The sequence below is a fragment of the Myodes glareolus genome, chromosome 1 (assembly GCF_982192425.1).
Source record: "Myodes glareolus chromosome 1, mMyoGla1.1, whole genome shotgun sequence".
NCBI classification, from domain to species: Eukaryota; Metazoa; Chordata; class Mammalia; order Rodentia; family Cricetidae; genus Myodes; species Myodes glareolus.
In genome coordinates, this window is record NC_142026.1 from 90,337,467 (window position 1) to 90,363,873 (window position 26,407).

The window sequence follows — 26,407 nt, forward strand, 5'->3', positions numbered from 1 at the left end:
ATGAGACCACTTGGTAGCTAATGGATGACTGAAAACCACAGAACGTTTCTAAATTCTCTAGCTTTCTCTATAAGTAGACCCAGAAAGCACGAATGCCAGCAGGTATTGAAAAATCCCCACTCTCCGGATGATTGGATGCTTTATTCAGTGAAGTCCTTGAGCAATTCTTCCTCTCTAAGTATACATCCTTTTTGTCTGGAGTGTCTTAGGGGGTTGCCTTATTAACTGCAGAGGACTGAGCAGAAGGGCCCCTTCAAGAGAACATCTCTAGACAACCCCTTTATAGATAGCCTCACTGGGTCACTCATTTCAACCACTTCAAAATCCAGTTCATTGCTTTTTTTCCCATCTTCCTGTTTAGTCTCTTGCTCACAGTCTAGAACTAGTGGACAAAGCTTTCTGGTCCTCGCCTTTTCTTTTTCCTTTGCGCTGGCGTTCCAGAGGTAAGGTGGCTAATTTATACATCACAGGAAATAAAACTCCAGTGAATATGGCTGATGCAAAACAGACGTACAGAATCACAGGCAGGTCTGGGTAGTTTCCTTGAAGGATTCCGATGACTGCAGGAATCGCCATATCTCCTAGAGAGGCACCAATTACAAAGAATGCTGCAGACTTCCCAGTTAAGGTGGTGTACTGCTCAATCCAGGAAACTCCACTGGGAAATGTGGTTGCCATCGAGGCTCCATACACAGCAGTTGCGATCCAGAGGCAGAGAGGGCTCTGGTCAAAAAGCACCAGAAAGAAAGATGAGACAAGGCTGCCAATATTGCTCAACACAATCATGGTTCCAGGCTGTAAGAATGTTGCAAAGAAAATGGCCAGGCCTCTGCAGGCTGCAAAAGTCCCCCAAAAGACGGAGTTCAAACCGGCTGCTTCACTTTCTTTCATGCCAACATGGGTGGTGGCGTAGGAAAATAGGTAAGAACCAAATGTTATCTCAGCTCCAACATAAAAGAAGAAGAAGACAAAGAGGAGGCAGAGCAGGGTCCTGTGATATTTAGCTCTTCGAGCTCCCTGAGCAGAATCTGTGGTTTTTTTCTGCCTTGAGTGTTTAATACAAAACAGACCAAACAGAAAGACAGAAACTACTAAAATATAGGTGCCAGTGGAAGCGTATGCCCACAGCAGATTCATGTTCTCAGGTACTGCAAACAGAGAGTCTGAGGTGGCTTCAGAGGATCGGTTCAGCATTAGAGGGTCAAAGTCGGACTCTGTGTGGTTCTGAGTAGATTCTGAGGTACTCCAGGCCAATTTAGCCAGCAGGGGAGCCAGGACAGCACCCAAGGCGAAACTGAAGTGCAAGGCTTGCATGTGTGGGGCTCCCTTATCACCCCAAAGAGCCAAGATGAGGACATTTGCACCTGTCAGTGAAACATGGGGAAAGGTTAAAGTTAAATTATCAGTCAGTGCAGGGAAATCTCAACAGGTCATTACTATGATAAAGCGGCTGAGCCTGTGTCACACGGTAAGAATGGCGTGACATTGGCCCCAAGTGATTCTGATAAAGGATCTCATCCATGAACACCAGAAAATTGTGTGGTGTAATATCTCAACTCATACGTGGAAAGCTTCAGGCTGGTAAAGCACTACCCTCTGGAACCAGGTACACAAACAAGCAAAAGGCTGTTATACACATGTCCACACCACACTGGGAAACAACACTATAGACCTATTCGTTACAAGTGTTTGAAACGTATGTGTTGACTAGGGAAACGTTTATCATCCAATAGAGTCCAAATGACCATGCTTTCTGGCAACCACTTGAACATGGTGGACAAAAGAAATGTAACCACTCCATCAGGAACCCCAGTGCTCTAGGCTCTGCAGCTCCAGCTGCAGGAAACCGGTGGAACATCTTTTGGAATCCACACATCACTGCCTGAACCCTGACAAGGGACCAACCCTGCGCATCAGGCCTTTGGTTTTTCATTTTAAGAAGTTACTTTGAGATAAGCATATGTTTCTACTTTGTAACTTTGTGACCAAATGAAACCTAACTTATAAAACACTAATGGAGTTAGTGTTACATTAGATCATCAAGAAACATTCCAGCTAGAGAAGCGGATTAGTGCCTTACTCGGCTTTCATCAGAGGAGCTTCCTGCAGCAGTGGGTACCAACACAGAGACCCACAGCTAGCAATCTCTCTCTCTCTCTCTCTCTCTCTCTCTCTCTCTCACACACACACACACACACACACACACACACAGACACCTGCAGCAGGTGGGTACAAACACAGAGACACATAGCCAGCGATCACACACTGAGGAGGAGGCAGAAAGAGTGTAAGAGCCATAGAGGATGGAGGACACCAAGAGAACAAGGGTCTCTAAATCAACTTGAGCAAAGCTCATATGAACTCAGAGACTGAGGCAGCATGCACACATCTGCACCAGGTGCAATGGTGAAAGTAAAATGCTGCAGGTTCCCAGAGCAGAAGGTCCCCAGAGCAGCGGCAGGCAGTGGGCAGGGAGTCCCAAGAGCAGGCAGTCCCAGGCAGGGACAGCACAGGAGACCCTGAGGAAAGACAGGGCACACCATGAGACCACGCTGCAGGTCTCCAAAGGCGGCTGGTCCTGGGTGGGCAAGAGACAGATGGATAGGCACGCCATGCAGAGTTAGGCTGCATATTTATTTAGTGGGTTATGGCAGGGAAGGGGAGAAGAGCAGAGAGGGAGGAAGAGAGGTAGGGGGGGGAGGGAGGGAGGGACAGAGAGAGACAAAGAGAGAGAGAGAGAGGGGGATGAAAGGAGGAAGGGAGGGAGAGAGAAGGAAGAGAGTCAGAAGCTGCCTCTTTGAGAGTGAGATGGAAAAAAAAAAGGGAAGAACTCAGGCTGGAAGTTGAAGATCAGCTTGCCTCAGCAGATGGGGGTGTGTGTGGCTTGTCTCTTAAAGAGACAGGACAGACACCAGGTCCTTTTCATATGTATTACGACTGCCAGTTTAGTGTTTTTATGGGATCCTTGAGTGTGTGAACAAGTGTGTCTCTGCTACTTGTGCCTTCTCTTGGGCTCTATTCCCTGTTTTGGTTTGTTTTGTCAAGTTCTGGTGTGTAGATTTTTCTTTTAACATATATTATTATATATAATATTTTATTATCCCTTAGGAACTTCTTTTTTTTTTTTCTAATGGAAGACAGAAAGGGAGTAAGTCTGGATGAGAGAGGCGGCAGGGAGGAACTGGGAGGAGTAGAGAGAGGAAAATGTAATCAGGATATGTTATGTGGAAAAAAACAAACCTAATATCAATGAAATGAAAAAAAAAAAGAACATTGAGGGAGATCTAGAAAGTCAGAACTGAAGGAAAGTCCACATCATGTGTGGTATTTTGTAGGTTTTCAAATAGATATTAACAAATGGAAGAGCTATCCCTTTGGAGGTTTACAACTTCTAGGAGAAAATAACAGGAAAGAAAGCAAGCAGCACAGTTTCCCTTAGCTGGGTAAGCCGGGTCTGCTTAACTCTAAGTCTGCCTCTCTGCTTTCTCAGCCAAGTGATGGCCCCGGGCTGGATATAAACCACCAGCTCCTCCTACTTTATTTACAAAGATAAACTTTAACTCCCAGACTCAAACCCACTTCACCCACACTGCAACCACAGATGGCCATTCCCAGGGTAGCTCCTGCAAATCAGTCTCTCAGAGAACGAAGACATTTAGTCCAATCGTATAGATATCTGTTCATAATCAATGTCAAACCAACCCCAAGTGCAGCCCTACAGGGGTGTTCCCTCTGAGTGACCCCATGACCAAGTCAGTGCTGTATCATTTCAAAAGTGTGCCAGCGACAGTCGATATTGTCTGCTATACTTTTCTAGTGGAGTTCCCGCCCCAGAGGTGACGCTTCACACACCTGTATCCACAACGCCAACGGAAGCCCCGAAGACAGACGTGGTGACTATCAGTAAGACTGCCGTCTTACAGAACGGGATGAGATAAAGGCCCACTGCCGTTGCCACCATTGAAATTCCTGGGAAGAAAGGCAAGAAATTCAGCTGTAGGAACTGGAAACACGAATCAGTAGTGGAAGGCTTGCTTGTCTAGCATGCATGAGTCCCTGCAATAAAAACTTCAATATTTAAAAAATGAACATGAACTATAAAAAACTGTATCCCTCAGGATAATCAAACCTACAAGAATACAAAAATTACATTCAGTTTCCACTGAGAGTAGTGGTTTCTAAACCGGTTATATAAAATCATGTAACTTCTCTAAGGCCTTTGTAACTTATGACCTAAACAGATTTATCATACCATTAATACTCATAATAATTTACACAGCAAAGCCATGGTTTTTTGTCAAAGGATACAGGCCAGAAATCATTTCCTTATTGTCACACATTAAAGAAACTTGAAGAAATTTTAGATGTGGCTAGCAATGCTTTCCATATAAGTTTCTGCTTATACTCCTAAATTAGTTACCTGGGGGAATAGGGAGGAGGTGGAAGAAGAATTCCATTTTTATTCACCAGAAGTAACTTATTTCCCTTGCTTTGTGTCTTACAACATCATCTAAATCCCCCTTAATTGTGCCAATTTATTGGAAACACTATGCTGAGACCTTTGCCATCTTTTCAGGTACAGAAGGGACAACCTAGGTTCCTCAGGGACACTGGGTGACTAGGATAAAACACAGTCTACGTCATTCCACTCACAACCTCCTGCCCCTTCATGTTCAATCCTGAATGCACAGAGCCTGGCCAGGTTCCGGGAACCCATTCTGACCCCTGTGGCCCCAGGAGCCCTGCCCTGTCCCCAGAAAAGCCGAGCTTCATGGTCAACCAGTGTGTGAGCCTGGAGCAGAGCCGCCATTACAGTAAAGGCCAGCACTGTTCAGGGGGCCAGCACTCACTCCCGAGGGCCAGTCAAGTTTCCAGACTCCTTCCAGCTGCCAAGGTAAGGGCAGGGAGTCTAGAAGCCCAGCTGCCAGTGAAGACACCCTGACACTGGCTGCTGCTGTTGTCAAGCACTCTGCAGGCTGTGTTTGCCACACGAAGAGCCAAGGTACAAAGTCAGGACAGGCAGAGAAGAGCAGAGGTTGGCGTTTACTCACCCAAAAAGAAGAACTGATTCATGTGGTCAAAGAGAACCCCACCAATCATGGTGCCACACAAGAACCCAGAGGCACGGCCCACAAAGATGAGAGACAGGCCGCTGATATTTCTGTTCACGTTCGCTGCCAGATCTTGAAATGTGGGTCCCAGTATAGCAACACTCATTCCCTAAAATTTAAAAAGACAGAAGGTTTTCATTTACACATGTCTAAAAATAATGAATAATGTCTAAAGAGAGTAGTAACAGACTGTTCTACCATAAAAAAGTGTGGGGTGGTGAGAGACGGTGGGTTACTTTTAAGACCTTCAGTTCAGAAAAATCTACAATGGCAATACAATTATTGCAAGAGCAATGTGGTCATCTGGGCTTCATCCATGCACAGCCTTCAATTTTTAAGTCATTGCATAGTAATTTGAGATAGTGTTTTGTGTAGCTCAGGCTGGCCTCCAACTCAGGGTGTAGTCAAGAATGGCCTCGAGCTCCTGATCCTCCTGCCCTCCAGGCACCGAGTTTATGAATATGGACCTCCATTCCTAATACAAAAATTACAGAATTCTTCATTTTTCAGTTCTTTCCCTCAAGCTGTATTCTGTATGACTGAGTTGTGTAATGGTTTACATATTTTCCTTTTTTTCCAAAACCAGGGTTTCACATTTATTTTAATGGTTCAGGAAATACATACACACACATGTACATGTATATACATACATGGAGATTAAGACACAAAGAAAACATAATAGAACACTGAAATTGGCGATCTATGCAAAGAGTGTGAGAAAGTTCACTGTACAACCCAGCTGCCTTTCTGTCGCTTTGGGATTTTAAACACAAAAACACAGATTTCAATAATCACCCAAAGCTAACCTGCACTGTCTGTAAGTGGAAACACTGGCCACAGAGTGAGGATTCAGAACCATTGAATTCCGGGGAGGATAAGCTTATGAGAGAGAACCTCACTGGAGCTTTTGATACAGTATATATGTATATACTTGATATAAATATATCACTTATATACACTTGATACCGTATATACACTTGATATGAATGCTGGATTTCTCTTTCTAGTTACCAATTTTATAGTCCACACATTTTCCTGAGTTTATATTTCCAAACTAGGAAAAGGTAAAAAACATTGGTATGAAATATACAGAAATATTTTACCCGGAGGTGGTGTCATCCACCTTTAATCCCAGCATTCAGGAGGCAGAGGTAGGCAGATCTCTGTATTCGAGGCCAGTCTGGTCTACAGACCAAGTTCCAGGACAGCCAGGGTTTCACAGAAAAACCTTGTCTCAAAAATACCAATAAAATAAAATATTTTTGAAGGAAAATCACTACTCATGAGTTTGTGTCTGTGCGCGTGTGTGTGAATGTGTGTATAAAAATAAAAGGTTTTCTTAGTAAGATGTAAGGGGCCTTTGCTAAGGGAGTCACACACCTGAGGTCAGGCAATGGCAATGTGCTTGTTGTGAGCTCATCATCTGTTTCCCCTGAAACAGTTCTGACACAATCACCAGTTCTCACTCCATGGTTTGACATTAGGTAATAGGTTTCTCTAAACAATTTCCGTAGATTATACAGCATGCCACCATAAGTGTTTGCACACATATTCTGTATATGCAAGCCTGTTTGTTATTCAAATGCTATAAAAAATTTCTATTGCTCATGAGTCAGTTCTGCCTACTTTGACAGCCTTTCTGACTCCCTCGTTCGGATGTTGGTGTTTGCTGAGCCCTCTGCAGCCGACTCTGAGCTGTCAGGCCACCTGAGCGTGTCCATCTTCATCAGCCGAGTCAGGATCAGCATCTAAATCCTCCCCACTGTCTTCCTTCCCTTGTAGTGTCTGCTATGGTTAGAGCCCTGAGTTTCAGTCATTGCTGAAGTTTCTGGTTCTTTACTAAACAGAATGATAGCAGCTTCTTTCTTTCCACATTTTGCACAAGCTTCAAGTTCGCATTCACCTGGTCCACACATTTGTAAGAGTCCCTCACTGTCGGTTGTAAACATCTAACCCCTCTTTAGGCTGAGACAGTGGCTTGTATTTGCTGTACTTTACATGTATTCAGAACTTCTTTGCAGCGCTGATGTGCTCCCCCATGAAGTTTTGCCTTAGTTTTCTTGGTCTGAACACTTTCATCGAAGTTGTCTTTTTTTATTTTTATTTTTATTTTTTTAAGTAAATATATTCTGGCCCTGGACTGCCCCACAGTGCCTTTCTGGGAACTCACCAGATAGATAAGAAAACTGAACTGAACTGAACAGATAAGAACAGATAAGAAGGTTGTGGACATGTGACCATAGTTACTGAGATTAGAAATTTTTCTAAAAATTGAGCATCAGTATCTAAAGCTCACTGCATAGCTACAATTTTATTTTGCTGTTAAAACAATAAATAAGGTTTCCTTACATGCTGGCTGGTCCTTTTGGTCTTCTAAATATTAGTACATTAACTCTATGCACTACAGCCTCCTTCCCCCATCAGCACTGGGGCTTAGGAAGAGATTGTGGGGGACTGTACTTTAAACTGCAGGTGGTTGGCCTAGGAAGCAGGGATCCCAGCTTTTCCTGTCTCCACACGTTAGCTTGTCAGTTTTTGTTCCTTCAGAAATCTGAGTATCCAGAAAAAGAGCTAAGTAAGGCAACAATGAGAATTTTTGCATTTGCCTTTCAGGCGCTAAGTTTGCTTTGGTTGAAGAGGGACTGTCCTTAACCTGTGATCTGAATAAGCGTTTAAAACATTTGAAATTTTTGCTGAAGTTCCCCAAGTCAAATTAGATTAAATATTTCTTTTCTGTTAAATTTTAAGTATATGGGTGTTTTGCCTGCTTACTTATCTGTGAAGAAAATACATGTCAAGTGTCCCGAGATGTCAGAAGAGAGTGTTTGATCCCCTAGAACTGGAGTTACAGGCATGCAACTTTGGCGTGCAATATATATCACATATGAGCTGCCATGTGGATATTGAAAATCAAATCCAGGTCTTACAGAAAAACAGACAGTGCTCTTAACTGAAGATCAATCTCCCTAGTTTCCAAATACTTTTCTTGACCATGAATTAATTAACTTGCAGGTTTTCTGCTGGATCCTTGAAATGTCTCAAAAGATAATTCTCTTACAAAAATAGAGACATTAAAATAATTTGGCTTATTTTTATATTAAATTACATGGAAAACATTGCTAAAAAGTAAGTAATGCTATACTTTTTAGCTATTTTTATAGGGGTGTATTATTGTTCATGTGACTCAGAAATTATGCAACATTCATAAAAATACAAGTCCTAGTAGAACATCATCAATAATAATCCTAATTATTATCTGTAAGTGTTACATGCAAGAGTCAGTCCAGGATGTCAGGAGGATGGCAGGAGGATCAAACAGAGCATGGGTTTTGGTCAACACGGGCAGCACAAGATCCACTTCATAAAAGCTGCAGGTCAGGAACACAGATGACTTTTCTCGCCAAGTGCATCACCATTTTAACTCTCCCCAGGTCTTTGGCCACTTGAGGTCTTGTCACCCACAGTTAATTGTTTGGGGGTCTTTACCAAGCCACCCTCAGTTTGGCATTCATGGCAGAGACTCTGCCAAGTACAGGATTCTGTAGCTTTAAGGTCACTCCATTGGGCTGGGTAGGAATTCTCGATTTCTAATGAAGAAACCAGTGGCTCAGAAACATCAAGCTGATGTTTAACCCAGCAAGCAGCAAGCACAAGAAGAAATAAGTACCAAGGAAATGACTTGGCAGATTTTCATGCTAAGTAGCCAGTGGAGAAATTGTTAAGCTATGCAGTTTGAACGAGCTCCACAAGAGTGATCCAAGTCTAATTACCTACCGTAATCTAGTTAATGAACAATTTTAGGCACCTAACGTGGAAAAGCAAAACTGATGTTTAAGGTGATGGAAATCCATTGCCAAGCACGGTCCCAGGGGCAGCTTGGATGTCTGCCTGGTGCCCGCTGAGTCTTTAAAGTTAGCACCAGCAAAAGCTCTGCATTCCAAGACTCAGCGTGTAGAGCTGAAACGACCCCAAACATAACCGAGCATCAGGGGATGGCTAGGAAATAAGGCTCCTAACCAATGTTTGCTTTGTCAATCCCTTAATTTTGGTGGAGACAATAAAAGCCTTAAGTGATATATTCCCAGAAACCTCATGCTTTAAACCCTTGTGGATGGATTCACCCATAGAGATTTTTTCCTGGTACAAGCTTTTCCCATACAGAAAGGCTGGAGATCTATATGGTTGTGATAATTAGAAAATTTATTTGTCATAAGCTGGGTGTGATGATCCAGGCCTAGAATCTTAGCATTGGGAGGTGGAGGTAGGAGGATCAGAAGTTGAATGTCATTGTTGACTACACAGTGAACGTGAGGCCAGCCTGGGCTGTGTGAAGCCCTGTCTCTAAAGGAAAAGATGCTCTCCTTATGGGGCATCCACAGAGAACTCTCAGCAACAGCCGGGCTTGTTCCACTGCACAGCGGCATTAGGGCATGCTCTGAACCAGCTGCGGCTTAGGGCATGCTCTGAACCAGCTGGATGGCTCAGTCCTGGGTGTTCCCATTGGTGGACACTGAATCCTTCCCACTGGAGAGCACAGAGTGAGACCTGGTGAACAGACCTTCAAGGGCGTATCCTAGGAACTAGAGAGGTTTAGTGGTTAAGTGCTTGCTGCCCTTGCAGAGGACCTAGGTTCAGTTCCAGCACCCACACAGAATGGTTCTTATCTCCTGTCTCCAGTTCCAGCAGAACTGACAGCCTCGTCTGGACTCTGTGATATACATAAATACATAAGGCATACCCATACAATATGAGTAATGTCTTTTTAAAAAGAGCTGTACCCTAACTTATAGAAACTTTCAGATTTTGCCATCTCATAAGCTATAACACTGCTTGCTAGTTGGTTTTAAGGGATTCCAGCAAAGTATATTTTCTCTAGGTTGAAAAAAAGCCCATTCCATCTGCCAACTGGTGTGAGCCAGAATTTCCATGATCTAGAATCTGGGTAATGGGACTTTTAGAAATGCCACCATTAACTTACTCCCCTCCACTATTGGAAGGGGCCATTCCAGTTTTTCTCTGCAGCAAACTTCTGGGTTGTCAGTCTTCTATCTGTATCTCTTAGTTGGGAGGGACTATTCCTGTCTGCTCCAATTGTGCCTGTGCTGTACACCTTAAGGAAAGGCTGACCAGGGACAGTTCTCCCCAGAAAGAGCCACCATTATAATGATGGGTCACTTTGCTAAGACCATGGAGAGATCTTCGTCATTACAAAAGCATTATTCTTTTCCTTTCCCTCTAACTTGGTGCCCCCATCCTTGTCCTCATGAGGATACCATTGTTTCTCTAAATATGCTCCTACACACATTAAGGAAACTTCCCAGGGGAAGGGCTGAGATACAGGATGCATTTATGGGAGCACCTAGCACTTAGTATGTAAGCACGCAGCATGGTGGAGGCAAAGCCTGAAATAAAAGCTCTCAGTCCTTCATTTACATCGGTTGTTTAATCTCATATGGCTCCTGTCACCAGACGAATGGAGAAAATGGGGAGCTCGGGGTCACCACCATTGGAGAGCAGCAAGGAGCTAATCTGCTTCCTGAGAGAGATTCTCTGACTGCTGAGCCTGTGGTCCACTCTCAGCCCACTCGGTAGTGCGGCTGTTTCATTCTGGGGAGCTGTGTTCTGTTACCGAGAACTTTCTACAGCTCCCACTGCTTGAGATGGATTTGGGGTATAGGAGCTGCTGGAGGTGCCTAAACAACTTTACGTTTGTGAAGAAGAATACCAGAAGTTCCATCCCTGCCCCCACAAATGCTGTTCAATCATTAAGGGAATGTCTCCAGTCAAGACAACTTACAGCCACTGTGGCAGTCTGCTCTCTGTGTCAGAATACAGAAAAGCATGGCCCTGTGTTGGTGGCTCTTACTTGTGAACTTTTGCCATGTAAATTAAAGAACTCTGGAGTAGTTTCTCAAAATAGAGAGATTTTTGCTGCTATGTCCAGATTTTTTGAGGATAGGACCCTATCTCTCAGAACCACTGGGCTGTTGCTTGTTCGCATGGCATACTTAGACCTTCACAGGGCTCGGCAGGGAGGAGCGTGAACAGAGCTCTGGGGTGGGTCTTTGCCTACCGTGTTCTTCCACAGCTGCTTAGTGTCCCACACCCAGAGTGTGGGTCAGCAGCAGATGCCAGGCAGAGCTTCAGTGAGCTTCTGGTAGATTTTGAGATTTTGGAAACCCTTAGGGTTTTCAAATGACAAGAACAGGGGGAAGAAACAGATGCTGCAGTCAAACCCAAGAAAGTGGAATCCAAATGGAAGTCAGAACTCCACAGCCAATCTTAAAATGGTCATATGGACCAGTTGTAAAGAAAACATTGCGCAGACTTCAGCAATGTCTGCAGTAGAACACAGGTGAATAGTTTACTCACTATGCTTTACGGAAGGGTCAGAAGACCCACACTTCAAAGTTAAAAGCTTCTGGTTAGTGTATGAGTTCTTGGTTTGTAAGTGTTTAGCTTTGGGCATGGGTATATAGTTAACGGGTAGAGTACTTGCCTAGGTTCTGTAAAGCCATGGGTTCATGCACTGTTCTTCACAAACTGAACATGCTGACACACACCCATTATCCCAGCACCTTGAACTGAGGTCAGGAGGATCAGGAGTTCAAGGTCCATCATCAGCTACAGAATGAGTTGAGGACCAGCCTCTGCCACTTAAGCAGCTACCGGTATGGTAGAGAAAAATTGTAGGGCCCGGGTCTACCCTTGCTCCTGGGGTGCATCTTGAGGACAGTTACTGGTCAGCCAGCTAAAACATCCTGTTTATTCCTGTGCTCCCTCTGCCTCACCTGGTGATTAGCTGTAGGGCATTGTTTCATCTTTGGTATGGTAATTTCCCACCTGCCTGGGCGGAAATCCTTGTGCAGCAGCCAGGTATATAAGGATTTCCCCAAAACTGAATAAATGGCATTCGGCTGATCTCCTTTCGAATGACCCAGGTCTCTTCCGTGTTCTTTCAATCTCCAGGCCCTTGCCCAACTCACGTACGGTACAGTGGTGCGCAAACTGTACCAAGGGGGTAACACAGAATCAGGTGTTACAAAAAATGATTTTTTTCTCTTGCTATTATTTCCCCATCTGTATAATCAACTGCTTGACGTAATTTAGTCAAGGCACCAGAAAGAGAAGATTCCCCTCAAAGTGGATTTTTTTCTGTATAATAATTAAGGGCAGTGGCTACAGACCCTGGCAACCTCTTTTCTGTCTCCCCAGTACTCAGAGGAACCTACAAAGATGACCTTACGGGTGGGGTATCTTATGCAAAATCAATCATGCTCTTGACAGTGACCCTCCATGATTAAAATTGTGTTAGTTGATGAAACCAAAGCCCCAGAGGATTAACTAAAATGCCCAAGGTCACACAACGTGCAGGCAGCAAAGGTGAGAGTCCAGCTGGGACGATCAGGTCCCTTGCCCGAGGCTCGCATATCACTCTCACCAGCCCCAGGAAGGCGGCATACAGGACAGCGGTGGAGAACCAGCGCAGCACGCTCCTGGCCCGGTCATTCCTCCGGGAGGTCGCAGCGGCCCGCTTGCTCTCCGCCTGAGTCTCCGCCTGGTGGAGTCGCTGGGCACCAGCCGCGGGCCCAGAGCTCCCGGTCTTCACGTTCAGTTCCAGCGTGGCGGCTGCGGAGAGCTCCTGCTGCGGGCGGACCCTCCGGGGCTCTGCGCTGGGCTCCTCCAGGCTCCACCTTCCCCCAGGGACCGTACCTACTCAAGACCTCCTGCGGAGGCTGGACTTCGACCCTGGCCCCAGCTGGACGCCCAGAACCTTCACTCTCCATCTTGCAAAATAGCCTGGGTTCCCGTGACAGATTCAGGCTCTGGTCAACCAATGAGGAGAGTCGGTCAGGAAGTCATGGTGGTTGCCTAGGAAACCGAACTCCGCCCGAGTTTGAGCTACAACTGCAGCTGCAGCCTGGCAACAGCCCCTAAACAATGCGTGCTGCTAAGCTTTAGGGAACCGGTATGTGCAGGAGGGGAGGTCGTCCTTACATGACCGCATCCCTGCTTTCTGTCCACTCTTGAACCCTCCCGGTCTGCTAGTCAGCATCCAGGCTACAGTCACTTACTCTGGAACAGGCTCCTGGAGCTATGGGGATCCTCGCCACACTCCGTGGTCACTATAGCTAGGTGTCAGGAGAGGATCCAGCCATAGAGAAAACCCACAGCTCGCCAAAGGTCAGTCAGCAGTCACTGGCCCTGTCAACAGCCAAATAAGCTCAAGGCACACGTATTGGTTCAAAATTGCGGTTTCAAACCCACACAAGACCAAATATCCTCAGATGACCGGAGCCTGACATTGTTCATCATGATTGCTAAGTCAAGTCATGTCAGCTGCGTGGCTGTGCACGTGTATGTGTGCACGTGTGTGTTGGGGGGAAGAGGGGGTGACTTTGTTCGGTTTGCTTTACTCAAACCAACAATGTGATGTGTTTACATCTATTTCAAATATGTTCTATCCACCCAAAAACCTCCTTGCTCTCTACATCACCGATGACTTACACTGAGAACATTCCTACATAATAGCATTGGTCACGAACCAGACTGGAAGGGCTTTTTGTTTGTTTTTTAATAAAAAACCTATTATTCCTGGAGATTACCCAGTTGCCTACTCTTATCAAGGGTTGGTTGTTATTAGTTGAATTCTAACTACAGAGCAAGTCATTATTTATGGTTAATGACACTACAGAAGCATAAAATTTTGTAATCTGTGATGTCATTTAATCCAACAGATATTTACATACTAGATTATGGTGATCACGCAGGCTATTGAGGAAAAATCAGGAAAAGAAATCTAATAGAGAGAACTATTCATTCTAAAGTCTACTCCAGATACAGTCAGAACTGTTCTCTCTAATGTCTACCTCAGATACTATGAAAATTGTTTATTCTAACCTCTACCAAAGATATAGCGAGAGCTGTTAACTCAAACAACTACTCCGGAGAGAGTGAGAACTGTCATTCTAATGTCTACTGCTGATATAGTGAAAACTGTTTACTCTAACTTCTACTCCAGACACGGTGAGAATTGTTCACTCTAACATCTACCTCAGATAGTGTGAGAACTGTTCTCTTTATCGTCTACTTCAGACAGAGTAAGAACCGTTCCCTTTAACTCTACTCCAGATACAATCAGAACTGTTCATCCTAACGTCTACCACGTATAGAGTGAGAACCGTTCATTCTGATGTCTACTCCAGATACAGTGGGAACTGTTCACTGTAACTTCTCCTCCAGATAGAGGGAGAGCTGTTCACTCTAACACCTACACAAATATCGTGAGACTGTTCAATGTAACGACTCTTCCAGAAAGAGTGAGAACTGATTATTCTAATATCTATTCTGTACACACCGTACCCTGTTCACACTAACGTCTCCACCAGAAATAATAAGAACTACACCACTCTAATGTCTACGGCAAATAGAGTGCACACCGTCCTCTCTAATGTCTACCACAGACACACACAGTGCACACTGTTTACTCTAATGTCTACCACAGACACACACAGTGCACACTGTTTACTCTAATGTCTCCTCCAGAAACTGTGAGAAATGTTCACTCTATTGTCTACTCCAATTCCTTTCAGAATTGTTCATTCTATGATCTGCTACAGATTCAGTGAGAACTCTTCACTCTAACGTGTACCCCAGATAGAGTGAGATTTGTACACTCTACCGTCTACTCCAGATACAGTAAAAATTATTCCCTCTAGTGTCTGCTCCAGATACAGTGAGAATGCTCACTCTAACATCCACTCCAGGTACAGTGAGAAATGTTCACTGTAACATCAGACAAAGTGAGAAGTCTTCACTCTACCATCTCCTCCAGAGAGAGCAAGAACTGCTCACTCTTAAAGTCTATGCCAGATACAATGGGAACTGTTCGCTCTAACCTCTACCCAAGATACAGAGAGAACCGTTCATTTTAATGTCTACTCCGGATACAGTGAGCGCTGCTCCCTCTAAAGGCTAGCACAGATACAGTGAGCACTGTTCACTCAAACATCTACTCCAGATACAGTCAGAACTGCTCGCTCTTGCATCTACCCAGAAATAGTGAGAACTGTTCACTCTAACATCCACCCCAGATACAGGGAGAACTGCTCACTCTAATGTCTATGCCAGATACAGTCAGAACGGTTCACTAGAACGCCTGATCGAGAAACAGTGAGTACTATCCATTCTAACATCTGCTCTGAAACAGTGAATACGGTTCACTCTAACACCTACTCCAGATGGGGTGAGAGCTGTTCATTCTAAGGACTAATCCAGACAGAGTGACAACTGCTCACTCTAAAGGCTAGTCCGGATACGATGACAATTGTTCACTCTAACGTTTATCCAAACACAGTGAACACTGCTCACTCTAACGTCTACCGCAGATACAGTGAGAACTGTTCCCTCTAGGGTCTACCCCAGATACAGTGAACACTATTCACTCTAAAGTTTACTCCATATATCGCGACTCTGCTAAATTCCTACAACATGTGTCTTTTAGTTCAGTATTGTAATCCACTGTCTTTGTCCAGGACTCTCTGTGGTCACATGTTTAGATCTATCTTTTGGAGCACAGTGTTTTCACAGTTGGGTACTAATTGTTTTCTTCTCTCGAGTAAACACACACACATACACACACACACACACACACACACACACACACTATTTTTCACATCTTGGGGGAAAATAGCTACATGTCATTTATAGCTATTGGTTCTTTTTTTCCCATTTTTTAAAAGGAAAAAATACTAAACAACTTTTTCTTCAAAGAATCTAATCTATATAATAACTCTTTCTAATTTATCTTCCCATCCTCCTGTAGGCCTCAGTGTAAGAATGTTAGTCTCTTCATTTCTTGTAGCTCTCTTTTCCTACTCCATCCCTTTTGGCATTTTCTTCCCGGCTTACCTCTGAATTGTCTCTTTTCAGTTCCAACTCGTCACTGTCTCTGCCAGTCCTTGCTCTCCACAAATCTTGATTAATCTGTTACAGCAACTTTTCTAGTTGATTTCTAAATTGTACCTTAAATTTCTCAGTGATTTGGACTTCTCATGGGGCAGGGAACCCTAACTTCTCTTAGGACTGGAGAGGGAGGGAGAGGGGGAGTGGGAAAGGGAAGGAAAAGGGAGGTGGGGAGGAGGTGGAAATTTTTAATAAATAAATAAATAAATTCTCAGTGATGTCTCTGGAATTCCAAGGTGCTGATGGATAATGAGGCCTTCAAAATTGCTAAGCTTAGTGGCCTGCTTCAAATCCCAGAATTTTGGAGACTGAAGCAGGAGAATCACAAATTGGAGCCAGTACGTAAAAAAACCTTTTCAAAAAGTGAAAGTAAAAACTAGGCATTCTGGAGGGAGAGTAGCCTGAGATTTTAGTTGAAACAACATATGTATGTTAATTTTTCTTTGGCAGTGCTATGGATCAAACCAACAGCTTTCCAGATTTCTGGGTAAGCACTTTGTGTAATTTGATCATTGGTTACAGAATTTATGCTAAGATAGACTGAGACCAAAGAGCCATTAGGATGGATAGAAGGATGGGACTAATTGCACTTTTGAGGGTTTTAGGATGTTCTAGAAGAGGTGGTGGTTCATACGGGCTTTTGAAGGGTAAGTGGACCATTCCATAGTGAAAAAGAGTATGTCAAATGAAAGTAACTTGTAATGCAAATAGAGAAATGTGAACGTTGGGATGCTGTTTGCGGGCTGGGCTGTGTCGGGTGATGGGAAACTGCCCACAAAGGAGGCACAGAGTTGCTGCCATTCTAGTTTCTAGACAGGGAAGACTAGCTTTAAATGATTACATGGCTATATAGTTTAGTAACAACTACATTAAAGAGAAATATAGAAGCCATGATTTAAGGGTATCTACTCAGCTAAGTCTTTAGAAAGGTATCTTTGAGAAAGTGTTGAATAAAATAAAAAGTGTATGAAACAGAATGGAAGATGATGTTGACGAGATCACTTAGGTCCACACTGTAAGAGCTTTGGATTAAGCAACACTCTGACTGTGTATCAAGGTTTAGTACAGGCAAAGTGTCTTTATAGGAGTAGGAAGCTTCACAGAAATTCACCTTTTCTGCCTCAAGCTAACACCAAACATCTTCCCCTGGAAACCTCCCACTCCTGCGGTAGGTACCACATGCTGTCCCCACCATAATGCTTTCTTCTGGACAGCATTATGACATCACCAAGTCCTGCCAATTTTATTTCTAAGTCTGCCCTTTTCATCCAAAGACATATTGTCAAAATTTAACTTTTATGAACTATTTGGAATAGGGTAACATCCAATTCTGTAAAGTTACAGTTCTGATGGTCAACCAACAGCAGTGGCAATAGCCTCCGGCCAACAGCTTGTAGAAAGATAACACTAGGGTTTTCTTTAATAACTTAACAGCTTCTGGGAGCAGCTTTTTCCACCCACAGAGGGTACCTTCCCTCAAACGCTATTGTTTCACATTGACAGGTTCAGGTTGTTGGAGGTTTCTTGTTCACCATACAGAGTGCCATCTGTTGTAGTGGCATTTCATTTGTATTTTAATAAAACTTGCTTGAAGATCAGAAGGTAAAACAGCCCCACAGATCAGCCTTACAGATGAGGCAGGGCTAACATCTTTAATCCCAGTTGCCATGTTAGTTTCCTTAGAAACCAGGTGGTGCATGCCTTTAATCCCAGTCGTGCATGCCTTTAATCCCAGTCCTAGAGAGAATAATAAAATGGGAGGACATAGCTCCCAGGCTTAGTCTCATTTTGAGATTCTTGGAGGTAGGATCACCATTTCAGACTGGGGTAGAGGTAAGAGTAAGTGACTGGCTGCTTGCTTTTCGGATCTTCAGGTTGAACCCCAGTTTCTCTCTCTGAGCTTTTATTAATCATTCACCAATCTGTGTTTTACCCAACCATACAGCTCTTAAGGATTTCACCATTGTGCTTGGTTCTTGCACACTCTGTGAACTGGGCTTCTGTCTGTGCATGTCTTTCGGATGCTTTTCTAAGTCAATAGAAAGCTCAGAACTGAGCAATATAGAACCTAGTGACTGAAAGTCTTCTGAAAGTGTTGGACAGGATTGTGGCAGGACCATCACCTGACATTCCAGTTGCTGTTGGAGAGAGTAGCTAAGAAGTTTATCAAGAAAAAACACAGACAAGAATAATGGGTTAATGTAAGTTGTAAGAATTAGTTAATAAGAAGCCTGAGCTAATATGCCAACCAGTTTATAATTAACGTAGACCTCTGTGTGTTTCCTTGGGACTGAAAGGCTGCAGGACTGGGTGGGACAAAAACCTCTGTCAACAGAATGGCGCCAATGTGGACAACTAAATCCACTTAAAACCCGAGAGTATATGGGAAGGAATTCTAAGCGCAAAAAGAACAGGGTTAATGGCGGGACCTTGAAACTCCATAGAGTTGTGGCAATAAACATGGCTCCGGCCAGTACCTCCACCATGAGGTTAAACTCTCAGAAAGCTAAGGAATGGGCTGGATCCAGCCATCAAAGCCTCAGCTTTAATCCTAGTCATATCGCTTAGCAAATTAAAGACTTACGTGGTCAGAAAGAGAGATAGTTTCAGATGAAAAAGCCTCTAAAAAATGTACAGTGTGTTTAAAAACACATGTAGGCTTGTGAGAGAAAAGAAAAAGGATAAAGTCCTTTGAAAAAAAAAAGGGAAGAAAGTAGTTGGGTGTAGTGACACACACATTTAATCCCAGCACTTGGGAGGCAGAGGTAGGTGGGTCTCTGTGAGTTCAAGGACAGCCTAGTCTACATAGTGAGTTCCAGGAAAGTCAAAGATACACAGAGAAACCTTGTCAGGATGGATATAATTGTATGAGCTATTTTAATGTTAAAAGAATCAAGCAATCACATCCAGAGTTGGGTCGTGCAACTACCCTTGTCAACCATTTGAGCAATCTCCAACTCTCTGACCAGCAGAAAAGGAGGAAATGGGTCCACATTTTTGGGCCTCCACAATTCCTCTCTTTTTTATTAATTTTAATAAAGACTGTGCTTCTACAATAGGACAGACTATCTCATTTGCCTTAGGTGAACACTTTCCCATCTCCCAGAATAACCATCTTTGGTAAATGTATTCTAGCCATATACATCCATGTCCTAGGTGCCTGGGAGGGGGGAGGATCAAACCCGGCTATGACTGCTGACCTCTGTAAACAAAGGGTTAAGGGAGAAAGTACCTCTGGGCTCTGCATCTCTGAGCCAGTTTGAGCCAATTTTTCGTCAGGAGAGTTAATCTGCAATTAGATAATATTTTGTGAATAAACATGCTCCTAATGGTCACTGTCACTAGAGTTGGCAATGCCCTTTCCGATTGATCTAGAGTGTTTCTTAACAATTTTTAGCTGTATCAAAACCTAAATTTCTTATCAAATATGTCAGATCCAAGTACTCATAAGAAGTGTCAAACTTTTTCTTAACATCTTACAGTGAACTAAAGCAGTTACAAACATTAGCTGATCAATACTGTAATCCTGGATTGGAAATTAACAATAAACACACAATTTGTCACATCACAATTCTTTTAAATCCATTCTAATCCAAAGAGAGGAAAAGGTTTCTCTGATGGGTAAGAGTCCAACCACATTGCTGCTTTTAAGTAATTGTCCCAGTCTCTGAGCAGCAGCAAAACCCTTAGACCACCCTCCTCATATTTTAAGAGGGGCTTTGGTCCCTCCCTGTAGTGAGTCCTTTTTCTCCAGAGGGGAAAATTGAGGTCTCAGTTCTCAGGTCCTATATTTCAACAGCAGATTGAATAGCATACTGGCAAAACGAGTTCTGTGTCCCAAAGGGTAGAATAGTCAAATGTTCAGTCTGTGTTTCTGGTCTGACTCCAAGGTAAACAGGACTTGCTAGGTCTGGAGGTCTGTATAGCAAGTCCATCAAGAGGCTGGAAATCATCAGTCATTGCCATGATCTGTCCCTTGTCAGACTGCAGCAACTTGCTGTCGGTCAGGGACTTTGGTTCAGGTATCTCTTTCCTCAGCCTGAAGCATGGTAGTGTGAGGAAATTGGGATCGCAGGTTCAGGAGCCTCTTTCTGCTTCTGCTTTGGAGTCATCAGTGGCTGTGATGTCATCAGGGCTGGTACTCCTCTGCCGTATATGCAGTCATCTCATCCAGCTTTATTTTCCTCCTGTGAAAAAAGCACAAACTTATCCTCGACCCCAAATTAATACAGGGTCGGGTCTTTCCCATAATCCAGTGCAAGCATTTGTTTACCTTGTCTTAGCAAAGGTCACCTTGGCACCATCATGCTAAAATCTGTCCATGGCAGATTGCTCACATACATCCATGAATGGTGCTTGACTTAAGGCGGTATGTGACGATTTTTAATTCTTCTGTTTTTACGTCGCTTTCAAGGAACCATGGCACACGCCACAATTTCTTTTCACCATTAACAACACATGCAGCTCTTCCATCGGAAGAACCATCTGAAAATTTAGCATAGCTTCTTTTAAGGGATCTTTTGCTACAACTTTAGGAAAAATTTAAGGATATAGTTATTCAAATTGCAACAGTGATCAGTTGGGAAAAGATTATTAATCTGGCCTTCAACCTGAGCAAACACAACTGCCCAGGAGTCACTATTTTGAAATAATTAATCAATCTTTCTTAGTATAAGGAACATTAATCATAGTCAGTTCTCTACCAAAATAGCTCCTAGATTTCATCCTGTTCTTTTGTGTTAAGCAAGCTATTGTTTCAAAATAAGGATTTAATGCCCTAACTGGTGAAGCAAAAAGGTGCAGCCACAAAAGCAGACCTTTTTGTCATAAAATTGTTGTATGATTAAGTTTTGTAGGTATTTACATGCTTGCTAAAGCTGATCATATTAATATAACATACTTGCTGTTTTTGTATTGCATACTCTACCTGGGTGTATACCTGTCTGGCAGCTTCTGTAAGCTGTCTACTAGAATTGGGATCACTGTTCCCTTTAAGAATTTCACTTAGTGGTTCAAGGTCTCCCATAGGAAATTTTTAATTAATGTTTTAGCCATTGGACATTTTATCAAAAGTTTGTAAGTTATCTTCCTAATACAAGTTGCAAGTCTGTATAGTTGACAGGAAAATGGAAATAAGAAAGCATATTCAGCAAATGGTGCTGGCATAATTGGATATCAACATGTTAAAGAATGAAAATAGATCCATATCTATCACCATGCACAAAACTCAAGTCCAAATGGATCAAAAACCTCAACATAAAACCACCTACACTGAACCTCATAGAAGAGAAAGTGGGAAGTACACTTGAATTGGCACAGGAGACCACTTCCTAAATATAACCCCAGTATCACAAACACTAAGAGAAACAATTAATAAATGGGACCTCCTGAAACTGAGAAGCCTCTGTAAAACAAAGGACATGGTCGATAAGACAAAATAGCAGCCTACAGAATGGGAAAAGATCTTTACCAACCCCACCTCAGACAGAGGGCTAATCTCCAAAATATACAAAAAACTCAAGAAATTGGTCATCAAAAGGACAAATAATCCAATAAAAATTGGGGTACAAATCTAAAGACAGAACTCTCAACAGATAAATCTAAAATGGCTGGAAGACACTTAAGGAAATGCTCAACATCCTTAGCCATCAGAGAAATGCAAATCAAAACAACTCTGAGATTCTTACACCTGTAAGAATGGCCAAGATCAAAAACACTGATGACAACGAATCCTGGAGAGGTTATGGGGAAAAGGGGACACTTCTGCATTCATTGCTGGTGGGAGTGCAAACTGGTACAGCCCCTTTGGATTTCAGTATGGCGATTTCTCAGAAAATTAGGCAACAACCTACCTCAAGATCCAGCAATACCACTTTTGGGTATATACCCAAAGGATGCTCAACCATGCCACAAGGACATGTGCTCAACTATGTTCATAGCAGCATTGTTTGTCATAGCCAGACCTAGAAACAACCTAAATGCCCTTCGACCAAAGAATGTGGCACATTTACACAACGAAGCACTACACAGCTGAAAATAACAATGATGTCTATCCTGTGGGCAAATGGATGGATCTAGAAAACATTATATTGAGGAAACCCAGTCCCAGAAAGACAAATATAACATGTAATCACTCATAAGTGGTTTTTAGACATAAAGCAAAGAAAACCCTGCCTACAATTCACAACCACAGAGAACCTAGACAACAAAGAGGACTCTAACAGAGACATATATGGATCTAATCTACATGAGAAGTAGAAAAAGACAAGATCTTTAAATCTTTGAAGAAAGAAATAGAAGAAAACACCAACAAATGGAAAGATCTCCCAAGCTCTTGGGCAGGTAGAAATTAACATAGTAAAAATGGCAATTTTACCCAAAGCAATCCACAGATTCAATGCACTGCCCATCAAAATCCCATCAAAATTCTTCACAGACCTCAAAAGACGAATACTTAACTTTATATGTGTGTGTGTGTGTGTATGTGTGTGTATACACATATACATACATATATACATTATATATATATATATACATATATATATATATGAACTTCTGGAGGCATCAAAATTTTGGTATTGGGATAACAACAGACAAGAGGGCCAATGGAACAGAGTCGAAAACCCAGATTTCAATCCATGCACCTACAAACACCTGATTTTAGACAAAGAAGCAAAAAATGTAAAATGGGAAAAAAAGCATGTTTAACCTGCTTATTTACATTTTGACAGACTCTTGACTGGCCTGAAGCTGCAGTTTCCTGAAGCTCCCTTTCTGCAGACTGGCTGTCAGGCTAGGCTAGGCCTGTAGCTAAAGCTGGGCCACCAGGTGGGGCACAAGTCACGCTCTCCACTTGGCTGTGTTCCTCTGGGGACTTTGTACCAGGAGGTGCCTGGGTACGGGCCATGCTTCTTTACATTTTAGTCCCACCAAAGGCCAGTGTGATAGGCGGCTGATAAATCTATAGTCTCTCAGGTGTCCGCCATTATAGCGGCTCCGAGACTGCAACATGAGACCCCAGCCCACAGGGTATAGCCACGCTGTTGTTTACTGTTCTTGCTTTTTTAATTTTAAGTCTTGTAATTACAAAATTAGGAGAATTCCTGAATCCTTTCCTCTGATAAAAGCCATAGATTTATCCCTTATCAGTTCCTTGGCTCATGGGTCAATTAGCTGCTAGGCTTTTCTACTGACCGACTCTGGGTGCTAACTGCGGGAGGTAGAGCCCTTTAAAATGTCTCCTGCCCTTCCTGGCTCCACTGCACAGTTTGGGTCAGATTCAGCTGGCTACAGTGCTGTGCATAGACTGCCACCATCTCAGCGGTAACCTAGGCAATTGCTGGTCCAAATGCCACATTCCCTTTATTCTTCCCACCTGTTAAGCAGGCATAGAGGCTGGGGCTGGGTGACCACAGTACCGCTGCTTGCAGGGGTGAAGGTGAGGTCTTACTTTGGCCTCTCCAACTCCTGGAATAGACTGAAGGTAATGGCGGATATGCCACCAGTGTGGGAGCAGGAATATACAAATTCTAAATATCTCTGCCTTTGTATTTGCTCCATTTCAGCTCCTCTAGCGACCAAAATATATCCAAGCAACTGTACCAATAATTGAATACTATCTCCTTGTTCCATATCTACAACTGTTTACAGTTCTACTCCCGATTTTTTCCCTGCCTTTCTCTTTCCTTTTTTTTTGTCATCTATATTTATTTCTGAGCTCTCTCCACCTGTGGTACAATTTTCTTGTGGGGTCCCTCACATACTCCCTTGTACACCTGGCCACACTTCTGTGCATTTTGGGGTTCGCTGGTCAGCCCCACATTGGTCGCCATATACCATGGATCAGGCTCAATAAAAATACCTCTTGCCAGTGTAGGATTGTGGGGTCTTTGAAATATAAGTAAAGAATATGAAGACACATGAAAAATAATAAGACAGAAATCATAGAAAATACCAGGAGGGCATTCCAGTAAATACTGAAACTACCTGCATTTACTTTTCCATTTATACTCAATGTAAATGGGGGGAGGAGAATGTAACAAAAGACTTTATTAGCATAATACAAAGAACAACTCAAGCAGTTAATTTCTTTAACACTCTGAGACATCAACTCATTAGCATTCTGTTGTTTAGGCAGTGTAGCTGCTCTAGACCACATATCCTGAAGGTGGCCACTCCCCAGAGCAGAAGTACATTTACATACCTTGACCACCCATCAGGATGGCATAGAGTTACCTGTATGAGCTATTAGTGTTAAAAGAATCAAGCAATCACATCCTTAGTTAGGACATGCAACTATGCTTGTCAACCATTTGAGCAACCTCCAACTCTCTGTCAGACAAGGTGGAAATGGACCCACATCTTTGGGCCTCCACATACAGCCACTTTGGAAATCAGTATGGTTATTTCGCAGAAAATTGAGAATCAACCTTCCTTAGGACCAAGTAATACCACTCTTGGATATACACCCAAAGGATGCTCAATCATACTACAGGGACACTTGCTCAGCTAAGTTCATAGCAGCATTATTTGTAATAACCAGAATCTGGATGTAGTTGGAGGCTGCTTGTTGGTTTCCTGGTGGCCCAGACTCCAGAAATAATAGCTCAGAAACTATATTATTTAAATCACTGCTTGGCCAATCACTTAAGTGTATTACTTGCTAGCTCTTACATCTTAATTTAACCCATTTCTATTATTTTATATTTTACCATGAGGTTTGTGGCCTACTGGCAAAGTTCCAGCTGGCAGCTTGTGTCTTTCCCCTCTGGTAGCTACATGGTGTCTCCTGACTCCACCTTCTTTCTCCCAGTATTCAGTTAATTTTACCTGCCCAGCTCTGTTCTGCCCTGTTATAGGTCCAAATCAGTTTCTTTATTTATTAACCAATAAAAGCAACACATATACAGAAGAACCTCCCACACCATCTGGAAACAACCCAGATGCCCCTCAACTGAAGAATGAATAAAGAAAATGTGGTACATTTATACAATGTAGTATTACTAGCTATAAAAACAATGGCATCATGAAATTTTCAGGTGAATGGATGAATCTAGAAAAAAATCATACCGAGTGAAGTATCCCAGACCCAGAAAGACAAACACGGCATGCACTCACTCAAAGTGAATACTAGATGTAAAGCAAAAATGTAAGTAGGCTCTACTCCACAGCCCCAGAAGAGCTAGGTAACAAGGAGGACCCTAAGAGGGATGCATGGATCACCCTAGGAAGGGAAATAGATGAGATATACTGGGTAAATGGGGGATAAGAAGTGGTGAGGGGAAGAGATGGGGGATGAGAGCATGAGAGAATGGGATGATTGAGTTGGGGTAAAGATGGAGAGGGAGAACAATGAAAGAGATATCTTTGTAGAGGGAACCATTATGGCATTAGGAAGAAACCTGCTGCTAGTGAAATTCTCAGGAATCCACAAGGATGACTCCAGCTAAGACTTGTAGCACTAGCAGAGAGGGTGCCTGAACTAGCCTTTTCCTCTAATCTGATTGGTCACTACACTAATTATCATCATAGAACCTTCATCTAGTAGCTGATGGAAGCATGCATTAGGCCAAGCTCCAGGAGTTCAGTAAGAAGAGAGGGAGGAAGAACTTTATGAGCAAGGGGCAGCCAAGATCATGATGGGAAAACCCACAGAGACAGCTGAGTCGAGCTCATGGGAGCTCACAGACTCTAAACTAACAACTGGGGAGCCTGCATGAGTTTGAACTAGGTCCTCTGTATGGGGGTGACAGTTTTGTAGCTTGGTCTGTTTGTGGGGTCCCTGGCAGTGGGACCAAGATCTAACCCTGGTGCATGACCTGGGTTTTTGGAGCCCATTTCCTATGGTGGGGGTGACTTGCTCAATCTTGATGCACTGGGGAGGAACTTAGTTCTGCCTCAATTAGATATGCCAGACTTTGTTGACTTCCCCTGGGAAGCCTTACCCTTCTGAGGAGTGGATAGATGTGGGGAGGAAGAACTGTGGTTGATATGTAAAATGAATTTAAATTTTAAAATAAAAAGAAAGGAAGTCTGAGGGTGGGCATAGGAAGAGTTGGATGGGGGATGGGTAGGAATGATGTAAATACAGTGTTCTTAAGAGAAGTCTGCCTGACCCTGCTCCAACCTGGATCCAGACAGAGGTGCTGAACCCCATGTCAAGTTGTTAAATGATTTTTTTCTGTGGTTCTTTCCCAATCCTTTTTGATGACATTTACAAAAGAAAACAGGGATGAAGACAGGTTAATGGTTGGGAGTATCAGAAGCTTGGGCTACCTGCTCCCATTGCATTTGGACCCCGGTGTACCTTTCTTGTTAAAGAAGGCCCCTGG

At 43.2% G+C, this 26,407-nt stretch overlaps 1 protein-coding gene across 1 annotated transcript; it reads right to left on the minus strand.

Annotated features, from left to right (window-relative positions):
• Positions 1 to 320: 320 nt before the first annotated feature.
• On the minus strand, positions 321 to 12,795 carry LOC148123521 (sodium-dependent glucose transporter 1A-like). The gene is made up of 4 exons (XM_087910807.1): positions 12,553 to 12,795; positions 5,052 to 5,220; positions 3,853 to 3,969; positions 321 to 1,364 (listed from the first exon to the last, which is right to left on the minus strand). The coding sequence occupies exons 2-4, from the start codon at positions 5,215 to 5,217 to the stop codon at positions 370 to 372; spliced, it is 1,278 nt and encodes a 425-aa protein (XP_087766933.1). The 5' UTR covers positions 5,218 to 5,220; positions 12,553 to 12,795; the 3' UTR covers positions 321 to 369.
• Positions 12,796 to 26,407: the final 13,612 nt, after the last annotated feature.